Source organism: Lytechinus variegatus, chromosome 2 (assembly GCF_018143015.1).
Source record: "Lytechinus variegatus isolate NC3 chromosome 2, Lvar_3.0, whole genome shotgun sequence".
NCBI classification, from domain to species: domain Eukaryota; kingdom Metazoa; phylum Echinodermata; class Echinoidea; order Temnopleuroida; family Toxopneustidae; genus Lytechinus; species Lytechinus variegatus.
The window spans coordinates 14,007,530-14,019,348 of record NC_054741.1 but is presented as its reverse complement, the minus strand read 5'-3'; the positions used below and the strand labels follow the sequence as shown (position 1 = coordinate 14,019,348).

The 11,819-nt window shown below is 36.1% G+C and overlaps 1 protein-coding gene across 2 annotated transcripts in view; it reads right to left on the bottom strand.

Annotated features, from left to right (window-relative positions):
• Positions 1-7,835: 7,835 nt before the first annotated feature.
• LOC121407386 (zinc finger CCCH domain-containing protein 3-like) overlaps positions 7,836-11,819 on the bottom strand; it is a 56,656-nt gene continuing 52,672 nt past the window's right edge. For both annotated transcript variants that reach the window (XM_041598438.1, XM_041598440.1), the window contains exon 11: positions 7,836-9,060. In XM_041598438.1, the coding sequence (XP_041454372.1) occupies positions 8,891-9,060 (170 nt within the window). In that variant the 3' untranslated portion in view covers positions 7,836-8,890. The remainder of the gene's footprint in view (positions 9,061-11,819) is intronic.

Genomic DNA, 11,819 nt, shown 5'->3' with positions numbered 1-11,819 from the left:
TGAGCGATTTCGACATTCAAATCAAGCCAGTTACATTTCCCAAACTTTAGGAAAAAGCATCATGTTAGCGAGAGGCTATGGAAACATATTTAAAACGTCAACATGCATGTGTGGCAAAAAATGGATAAAAAACATTTTTTTGTACAACATTTTTTCTTTTTGTTTTAAAGAAAGTGAACATATTCTTAAAAAAAAACATTTTAGACCAACAATAATGAAAAGTGTTGACTGAGAGTGGCACTATTATTACACCACAGTTTTCTAACTATTCAACCATTTAATCAAATTAACCAAAAATCAATCAATTACTAACTCAATCAATCGATCGATCAATCAATCAATCGATCGATCGATCGATCAATCAATCAATCAATCAATCAATCAATCAACCAATCAATCAACCAATCAATCATTTGATTCAACCAATCAATTCATTAAGTTATCAACTGACCAATCACTCATTCAAATAAGTCAATCAATCACACAATTTTCTATCAATCAACTTAATGATCAATCACGAATAGATCTTTCTAATCAATTATGCAATCAATAACACAAGTACTAGCACTTGATTGTTTCTTGGTTTACACACACTTTGTCTGTCTACTGACCATTCAGCCATCTTTTATACCAAGTAGTCTAATTTCCAGTTTATAGGGCCTACTTGATTCATTCAAAATCCAACTGGTCTTACACCACTATAATTATGATTATAATTTTATATGAAATGTTTTGTAGTTTGGATTACTGGCCCAGGCCACAATGCCCACTTTAGCATGTGGTATGACTTATCTGATTCTGAGAAGGCTATAGTAATCAGTAAATCAACGACTTTTCCTCATAGTACTCTGAAGGTCAGGACCTCAAGCAAAACAAAATGGACTAAAGAGTTAAGAGAACATAATATTAGACATCATTTATTTTGTAATAAATAATATACTGGAATCTTAATTAAGATCATACTCATTTACTTATGAGAAAAAATGTCACTAATGTACTTAAAGATAAATTCCAGTTTTGGTAACGATCTCAAAATGACTTTTTACAGAATATAATATAATGACCAAGTGTCTGTTTGTATGAATAAAAAATATGTGCCAAAGTATTCTGGGAGAAATTGTGTCATTGCTGAGAAATAAGCAAAACAAGCGCGGATTCGGTCACTTCTGTCGGGTCTTTATTCCAGCAATAATAATACACTGTCCCACATGTGCCTATCTGTGTTGGTGATCTTCAGTGTGAATGTTTTTCAGCGTAGATTTCACCATAGAGCTGTTAGCTCCATGATTTCACAAAGTCAGTTTTTGTATCTGTACCAGTTCTATATCCTTGGTGATATTCTGAAAATTAAGCTTGGTTTTACAGACTTTCTCATGAAATCAGTGTTTACTGCCAACTACTGGCATTTCTCTTTAAATATGAGAATGCCTATTTTACAGGAACACTATTGTTAGTAGGCCTATATGTCCATTGTACTATTAACTCTTGATTTCTCATGTGTTATGGAAGTTTCCAACTTTTTTCTTCAAACGTACAGCACGTTCTTCTCCAGGTATTTTATTTCTCATCCTAAAATTAGATTTTCATGATCATAAAAAGATAACAAAACAGTACATTGCAATAAATAAGAGGCATGTAAAATGGTAATTCAACATTTGAAAATAAATACATGTACATTTATAATGTAACACAGCTATACTGCTATCTACTTCAAGCTATGTTCCATTCACAGTGAGATTTGCTATTTCTGATTGTTTCCATATTATCCATCAAAAGTGAATTTATTACCTCTATTTATCCCCTTTTTCTTCAAGTCATGTCTAACCACATATGCTTCCCCCATTAATCATTGATAAATGTTGTTACCAGATGGATGCTTCAAAACAAGCACTATTAATTGCTTAGAGTAGCCAATGCATGAAGGGGGGGGGGGGGGCACTTACATCGACAGTGGATACCATGCGTGACTAAAAAAAAAACATGTAAAAAGGATGTCTTTTTCAAGATACGGCATGTTACGTAATAAGGCTGTCAAGAACACTATAATAATGAAAAAGGGGTATATTTCGATAGGAATGTTAGATGTTTAGGGTCAAATTTGGGAGGGTATAAAAAATCAAGACTAAAATGTTTGATAAAGGATGTACTTTTTTGCCCCAAGAGTCAACACAAAGTATTTAGAGTACGAGTGGGGCTGTACTAAACCCAATGATAATAATAATAATACCAACATGCTTATATAGCGCATGTCACTGCCAAATGCGTCCCTATGCGCTTCATTGGATATTATTACCCTGGCTTTAGCCCCGCAGCCTTTTTATAGCGCGGTGGCATTTCAAGGAATAAATTCCTGCCAGGTACCCACTTACCTCACCTGGGTCGAGTGCAGCACAACGTGGACGAATTTCTTGCTGAAGGAAATTACGCCATGGCTGGGATTCGAACCCACGACCTTCTGTTTCAAAGTCCGAAGACTAATCCACTGGGCCACAACGCTCCACGAAATGATGTAGGTTTAAAGGAAAAAAACGACGACCGTAACATAATGTAACAATTGAAATATCGCTGTTCTTGTTTAAGGGTTCAGTTCAGGGAATACTTGCCAATAGTATCGTTCGTTTCCAATACTTGTTAAGGGTAGGGTTTCACATTTTCAGAATATGGAAAACGTGTGTAGGGTGCTTTTTGAGATCTCATTGTCGCGCATGGTATCCACTCATCAATGGAAGTGGCCCCTCTCCCCTGGTGCATAAAGCTTTATCCACTACTAGTATCTATGATAACTGTGCAAAATCAAAATCAAGATATCCATGCAAACCATGAACTGTAATGGTCATACAGTATGAAAGCCAAGTCCAAACTGCCAAGTTCAACCCAACATCATACTGTAATATAAACAAATCAACAACAAAATAACAATAGTATACGGCTGAAACATTGTGATTCTTATTGATAAATGCTCTACATGTAGTTGTGGTAACGATCCCGGGGGGGGGGGGGCACTTCCATTCACGAGTGGATACCATGCGCGAACATGAGATCTCAAAAAGCACCCGAAACATGTATTTTCCATATTCTGAAAATGCACCCCTTAACAAGTATTGGTGTATGAAACCACACCCTCAAAGAGTATTGGAAACAAAAAAGATACTATTGGCAAGTATTCCCGGGGTAACGATTTCAAAATGATTTTTGCAGAATCAAATTATATGACCACCTAAGTCATTGTCTGTTTGCATGAATAAACCCAAAATGTGCCACAGGATTCTAGAAGTGGAAATTAGATAGCTGTAATGGTTGTTGGGACAATACCAGTATTAATCAGACCAGTGATAATGGACCAAGTGAGACCTTTTGTCCAATGGATGTAGGCAACAGGGTGGGGGCCAGGGGGGTAGACATTTTTTTTAGTACCATGAAAGTACTTGCCTACTGCTATGTTGCGGAGTGCTGTGGGGCTGGTTTTTGAGGAGCTAGGGTATTAATATTTTTGACATCTTGAGCCAACTAAATATAGAAGCGAAGCCAATGGCGAGCATGAGAAAGCTGTTTTTGGAAGTTTTTGAAAAGTTTTTGACCCAGATAAAAACGCCAGGTCGAGTCAATTCCAAGGGTTTCCCATCAGGGGATGACTACCAGAGGTCAGATCGGCAATGAAAAACAAGATCATTCTCTAGGTAGTAAGGATTGAGCAATGAGCAGATGCCCAAGTACATTTAGCCCATAAATACTCGCACCTGTCCCGTTGTTAAGTACCTCTTTCAAGAGTCTGATAAGCAGAGGCACGACTTCAAATACATTGCTGGATTGAGATGTAAAGCCTGTTTGATAAGACCTCTCTTGGATTGATATTTTATTTTTTCCGGATACTTGTTGTTGATTTGGTAGCAGTAATCACATGGACACTGCATGATCTTGTTTTTTCTCTGAAGGTTTCTCCTCCATACCCCCTCCCCTCCCTCTCTATGACCATGTCATCCTCTCCTCCTCTCTCCCTGCTTCTTAATCCCTATTTTGGACATTAAAAGCACAAGAAATACATGTAGGCCTACATGTAGACCTATTATTTTGTATCTTGATGGAGTGTGCCCAGGAAATCATTAGTCTGCAGCCACAGACCACAATTGAAACTTTGATCAACAAGTGTGTCTCCATTGCAAAGACTAGCACATACAAAAGGCCTTCAGTACACAAGACATGATGTGTAGGCTGCAATTCAGACCCTTAATTCGAGTGACTAGGAAATTATTCTGTGTTTTGCTCAGCATTCTTTAGTGAATCATTTTATTTTTTTCATATTTTTTTCATAGATCAGAACTGCCTACAAAACTTGACTACCTGTTCCAAGCAATAATTGTATTTATGCATATACATTGCAAATCCAATGAAATGGATTCAAATTGTAAAAACTAATTAAGATGAGGGCAAATTGGGCAGTTATCAAGATCCACTATACTGCAGAACTGAAACTGAAACTTATACATCAGATCATGATTAGTAATGCAATATTTTGTATCATGTGTGTTTCAACCCTAACAGCCCTTGGGTATTTTGAGCCATGGCTCATTGATAAAAACATCAATGATTTTGATCAGTAAGAGTAAAAATGATGAGGCAGATAGCAATTTTGGGTAGAAACAGAATTGGGTCTGACCTGTTCATTTTGCATAATGTTAAAACCATGCACCGAGGGGCTCGCAAAAATTAGATTTCAAAAGTTGCTCCAGACTAGAATGTACAAATAAATGGTTACAAAATGATGTCACATGTGGCATGTTACAGATATATTGTGAAAATGTCAGGGTGGGGTTATAATGCCCCCCTGGAACTGATAGGGTAAAACCAAAATGAAAATGTGCGGAAGATTTGCAAAAACCGCATAGATTCTGCTTCCTATGAGAATGAAATTCAATTTACACCAGCACTTGCAAGCTTACAAATCAAGAAATGATGGAACTTGTAATGAAGAAACCATTCACTGTGTATTCTTGAGTCACGTTCCTTATGCCCCCACGTTGTTGTCATCTTTCATTGGGGCGATGAGGAATGTCTGGTAATTAACTTAAGAAATCAACCTGTAAGAGCTTTCTCCTGCCTAATGACGGAACTTGGGGTTTGTTTCAGGGCGTGTTTATGCTTCCACTTTTCAGGCCAGAATCGGCTTTTTCATACGTGATTAGTCCAAAACATGGTTGCGTCCACGCTTGTTTTCATTCAAATGACGTTTCAGAATGCCAATCGTTAACCTACGAAAAGGAATATGTTTCAAAACATTGTATGACCAGAATCAGGGTTTCTGGGGAAGTATAAACAGAACCACGATCGTAAACGTGTTGAAATGATGCCATTTGGTAATGCTTCTGGTGGGATGAAAATCAGCAGGCAAATTAAGTCGAATGGTTTAAACAGGGTATTACCTTCACAAAATTAACTCTAAACTCCCTGGTTCTAATAATGACCAATGTGCATTTGCATGTGTAATTATTTACTCGTATAATTTTTCATCACAATGATTGTTGAAGGATTAAAAAACCCCTAAAAAACAACCGATACACAAACATCGCTGAGCTTATCCCCAGAAGCAGAAACAAAAAACTAATTGATGTCTTCTTCTTTTATTACATTTGTCTTACTATTATCCTCAGCATGGTGGATATTCTATGGCTATGTCAAGTAGATCCATGCAATTACTGAAAGATCGGAAAATGTTTGAAGTTAGAATAATAGTTGACAATAACAGTCTAAGAAAAAAAATTGACCTGGCTTTCCTGCTCAATAATGCAAAGCCAGCTGCAGATCGCGATGTTGCCTCTGAAAAATTAAGCATAAACAGCACTTGCTGTTGATTCCTGTATCATGGGGACTCTCTGTAAACACAGAGTGATTTTAAAGCTTGTGTATAGTTTTGGTAAATCCATCAAAATGCACCTATCACTATTCCAATTCATTGCTAGCTAATATGAATGGATATGCCCTATAACAGTTATGATGTGGAAGATATGAAATGAAAATGAGTTTTACAGGATAATTTTGCGATTTTACACGGAAATTTAACTTGATCGGGTCACCCGATCAAATTAAAATATCTGTGTGTTTTTGTCTTTCAATTAAATCCTATTCCAAATCATGGAATGGGCTGAAAATTTCAAGATATGTTCTTTGTCTGTAACTTTTGGATATCTAATCACTAAATTTATAAGATAACTGCTTGAATGCCCATTTTTTTCTTAAAACAAGCATCGCCGAGAGAGGGCGCTATATATCCAAGATTTGAATATTTGAAATTTTCTCAGAGAAGTGCAGTTGGAAAAATATCTTACGGTCTCTACGCTTCAGTAAGACTGTCATATTAGATGATATTCGATTATCAATCACATTATTGACCCTTTACCAAAGCTATACACAGGCTTTAAAGAGAAATGCCAGTAGTTGCAGTAAACACTGATTTCATGAGAAAGTCTTTAAAACCAGGCTTAATTGTCAGTTTATCATCAAGGATCCAGATCTGATACAGTTACATAAACTGAACTTTGTGAAATCTACGCTGAAAAATGTTCACACTGAAGATCACCAACACAGATTAGCGCACGTGGGACAGTGTATTATTATCGGTTTGAATGTCGTGCCCGACGCTCGACCTGAATCCTGTGCGTATTTGCTAATTTCTCAGCAATTACACAATTTCTTTCAGAATCCTTTGGCACATATTTCTTATTGATACAAACAGACACTTTGGTGGTCATTTCATTGGATTCTGTATAAACTCATTTTGATATCGTTACCAGAACTAGCATTTACCTTTAATGTTGAGCTATCAATAATGTGATTTGGACCATTTGGGGTGGGGGGCTCCAAGTATGAACCCAGAATTGAGATCTGTTTTCTACTTTCTGTTCTAACATCGCAACAAGGTTAAAATCATGAAATGACAATTAAATTACCATTGAGCAGAATGGTATTCCATCAAAATCATTTGACCTCATAAGGAACTGTAAGCTAAATTTTGATTCAACCGTTGAGGACCTTGATTGAAAAATGACAGAAAAATATAGTACAATATCATTTATTTCAGGGTTCCAATTCTTAACCCTATATATTCTTCGAAGCTATTTTGAAATGACAATGCCTGGGAGTGGGAGGAGGGGACATGAGATACCATACTCCCCCCCTCAGCTGATGATCGTGACAAGAATGAGCATGCATGTCACCCACAATGTAATGGTATAAAAATTCCCAAGTTGATAATTGACCATGCTTTTTAATCTATGGACTTAAAACTTTGTGTAGGTCCTAAATCTTTAAAGGTCAAGTCCACCTCAGAAATTTTTTTATTTGAATCAATAGAGAAAAATCAGACAAGTGCAATGCTGAAAATTTCATCAAAATCGGATGTAAAATAATAAAGTAATGACATTTCAAAGTTTCACTTATTTTGACAAAATAGTTATATGAACGAGCCAGTTACATCCAAATGAGAGAGTCGATGATGTCACCCACTCACTATTTCTTTTGTTTTTTATTGTTTTAATTATACAATATTTCAATTTTTACGAATTTGATGATTAGGACCTCCTTGCCTGAAGCACAAAATGTTAAATAATGGAATTACACGTGTTCAGGGAGGAAAGAAACTTCATTTCACATGACAATGACGAGAAAATCAAAATATTTCATATTTCGTATAATAAAATACAAAAGAAATAGTGAGTGATGTCATCAGTTCCCTCATTTGCATACCGACCGAGATGTGCATATAACTGTTTTGTGAAATGAAGCGAAACTTTAAAATGTCATAACTTTCTTATTTTACATCCGATTTTGATGAAATTTTCAGTGTTATGTTTGTTGAATTTTTCTCTTTTTATTCAAATCAAGTTTTTGTTGGGGTGGACTTGTCATTTAACTATTGAAAGTCACAATGAATCAAAACCACCCCTAAACTCATTGTTGTTTGACATTTGAAGCATTCATTCAAAGAGAATATATAGCCATAACAAATTTAAAGACACTTGTTCTTTATAATTATTATTTCTATTTTCATAATTCTTTTTATACTGGAAAAATATACCCTAGCAGATCTCTTTCAGACCCTTTTTTACCTGATCAAGCTTTTATAGTTGCACCATATCCAAAACTATTTCTGGAAATAGGATACCCTAGCAACATGATGCGACTGAAAAAAATACAACGGGGGCCTGTAGCTCTTTCCTCAGTTTTTCTTATACTTTCGGAACATAAACATTTTGTTGTGTTTTCGACATCTTTAGAATGCATCACATGCATACCCTGCCCCAATCAGCAAAAGCTACCTTGTTTTATACACAATTTTTGAGTTGTAAATTTAGTTGACCCCCCCCCGAAGAATGAGTGAGAATTTCAACAAAAAAGAAAAGAAAGGTACAATTCTAAGTTTATAAAATTACATTATTAAAAGGAATCCTTTTTTTCCCCATTTTTGTCTGGATTTTTTGTGATAATAATCCTTAGATTAGGAAAATTTTTCGGTGGAGAATGCTGCAGTGCAATTATTTAAATGGTAAAATTTACAACAAAAGCAATTTGGAGTAAAATCTATTGTTGACTGTATAATAGCACCCCCTTTTCCCCTTGCCATGAGACAGCTAGACATTCTCTTACTTTGTTCATCCATGGATTCTTGGATTCAAGATTCTTTCAGGAGGGGTTCTATCATTGGATTGCACTTCACTTCAGTTCACATCATACTCTCCATACTACTGCTATCAAGTTGGTCCATCTATTGCTTCATCAAGGTCAAAGGCCACTTCCATTCCTGGTTCTAAACCAACACCCTCTCCCCTTTCTTAACTCCCAAGATGTACTCTCTCTTGAGAGGAAGCAGGGGTTGTGAACTCCGCCTAGGTCGGTCGCACTAGGGGTGAGCGCCCTCTTCCTCTGAAGAGCATCCTGTTGCCATGGTTACAGAAGTCTTTTGCAGGGATGAGCTGAAGGAGCTGCTGTCCCTGCGTTGGCCTTGACGCGAGGTGGAAGCTCCCATGGATGGAGCAAAGAGGGGGCGAATCTTCAAGGCTGGTCGTCCACCTGTAGGACGAAGAGCAGAAAAACAGATGGGGATGCTGTTCAGATCATTTAACGTTATTGAAATACTGAAAGTATCGCTGACAAGTATTTGGACATCTTTCAAAAAATGTAATCTGGAAAGCCGAGATGTTATCGGTGAGCAATAAGTTTGAGAAAAAAAAGAACATTTAAAATCGTGGTTCATTCTTACAATCCCATCAAAGATGTATACCAAATGCTGTGGCATACATGTAGGCTTAAATTGAATCTAATATTGAAAACCAAAATAGTACACTTACAGTAACAAGTACAGATAAACACACATGTGTGTGTATTAAAAAAAACCTGTCCACTATGCTTATTTTCTTACTATGGAATAGTCATTTCAACCTGAATCAATTGATAACATACATTTTTCATTCATACACATCTCGGCCTAAACATATGAGTGGTCATCATGTATGATTCTGGATTTTCGTGATACAAAATATATAACAGAGAATTTTGCTATTTTGCCAATGTCTCCCCTTTTTTCATACAGTACAAAACATGTAGGGCCTATAGATATATATATATATTTTTTGCTAGTATGACAGAGAAGGAAATTCTTAGGCCCGTATTCTAAACTCAGGTTTAAATCAAACCCTGGTTTAAAGTTGTGGTTTCAGTATGGAGAGCCTATTGGGGCACAAATCATTAACAGTACACATCTGATTAATTAACTCATTTGACACTCAAATTGTTCATAATTGTCTGGGAATGATAACTGAAGGATTTTCTTCATTTGTATTACAAAATAGTAAACATAAGAAATATACAATATAAACAGAATTTTTGAATTTTTGGCCCCCCCCCCCATATTTTAGCACAGAGTTAGACCGTGGTCTAAGAGCCTGGGGGCTCTAGACTAGTATGATGAATAAAGAAATTATATCTTTGCCTTGGAAAGCAGAATTTGAGTTTCGACCCTCAAGATAACTAGGTCCCAAGACTTCATTAAAATGTAGAATGATACAGCCTTGGCAGATGGTGTTCTGAATACAACAAAGTTGACATATATGCCTATAAATTTATTCATGAGAAAGGGAAGACATTCTATAGATCAGATGGGGCTTATATCATTCATTAACGTTGAGGACTAGCATAAACCACATTGCTGCTTTTAGTACTCCATCAACACTTAATTTCAGCTTTTAACACATGAACAGGATTCTCAATTAAAGGTATTGTTTAACTTTGCGGATTTAAGAAATTCTCAAACCAAGATGAAACATGTGTACAAGTGCATGTATTAGAACTAATAAACCCTGAAAACAACCATTATTGAGAATGAAAAGCTAAAACTACAAGGCAAACCCCGATTTTGTAAATAGGTGTCTTATAGATGCCTAAATACTACACATAAGTGTATGGGATGAAATTAAAGACCCTGACCGGTGTAAAAACAATTATATATCAAAATAAAGGTAATGATTCATACAATACAAATATACCAAAAATATTACATATATCGCCTTCCAATAGTTAAAAATATCAAATAAAAATCAAAGAAACTGCTCCTCCAAATTACGCTTTGATTGAGCATCCCCCACGTCGCCTGGAAATAATGACGTCACGTTGTGTCTGGAGGGTTATGATTCCATAGGTTTGTGTACAAAAGCATTGGGTATTTTCTTCCATTTCCATGTTATGAATCAATTTTTTTTTTCGTTTTCAGATGAAAATGGCACCCCTAAAAATTATTCACTGTTCAAATTGTTGTAAACCTACAACTATTCACTACCTTTTTTGTGATTTCTTTGTTTGGCTCTTATTGGGCCTAAATTGCTATGTCAGGAAAAGTTGTAATACATAATAAAAAATGCAGATAGAATTGAAATCTGCGCCAAATAAGCAGGAAATAAAATATGGCAAAAACTAGTTCAAAACTGTAGATTTCATAAATTCAAGCTTGTGGGAAAAAATATATATGATATCCCTCTGTGATAGAAGTGAAGAGAATGAAATGCGTTATCTGGAAAACAAAAAAATCACCCAGTTTTTCTCTGTACAAACCTATGGAATCACAACGCTTCTTACACAACGTGACGTCACGGTCTCGAGGCAGGTGAAAAGCACAATAAAGCCTATTTTCTAAACGGGGTTCGAAGCCCGATAATTGGAATATTCTTAAGCAAAATATTCAGCTGGGAAGCGGTGAAAATGCATAAAGCATACCTTGCTGTATTTAGTAGCTTATAAGCTTTCGATTGGTATATAATTTGTCAGTTTCATTTTTGGGTCCGGTCTGGATCTTTAAAGTGTCGTTTCCGGTCACTTTATATTTCAATTTTTGAAGCACTAAATAATTATTTTCGAACGCAATTTTTTCTGGGCTTCATTTTTGTAACATATCACAGACACAGGTGACAAGTGTGATCTTCTAGCTCAGATTTTTAAAAAGTCAAACCAATGTTAACCAATCACTTTAATGCAGGCTATTCCTGCACACAGTCTAATACCCTTTTCATAAACCCATCCTCCAATTAGCCGCTTAAGAGTAATGTGGATAATTCAATAAATATTGCGTTCACAAACTCCGAAAATAAGCCGCATTATTTTTACGACAAGTGGACACGCCCCCTCCGATGCGGTTGTGTTGGAAAAGGGTGACCTTGTGACCGCACCATGGCAATTTTCTGCACTATTTGGAAATGCGTTCATAAACTCAAAATCTTGTCCCGATGCTGCTATTATGCGGATAATTGCAGCATCAAACTAATGCGGATAACTCTGGTCCT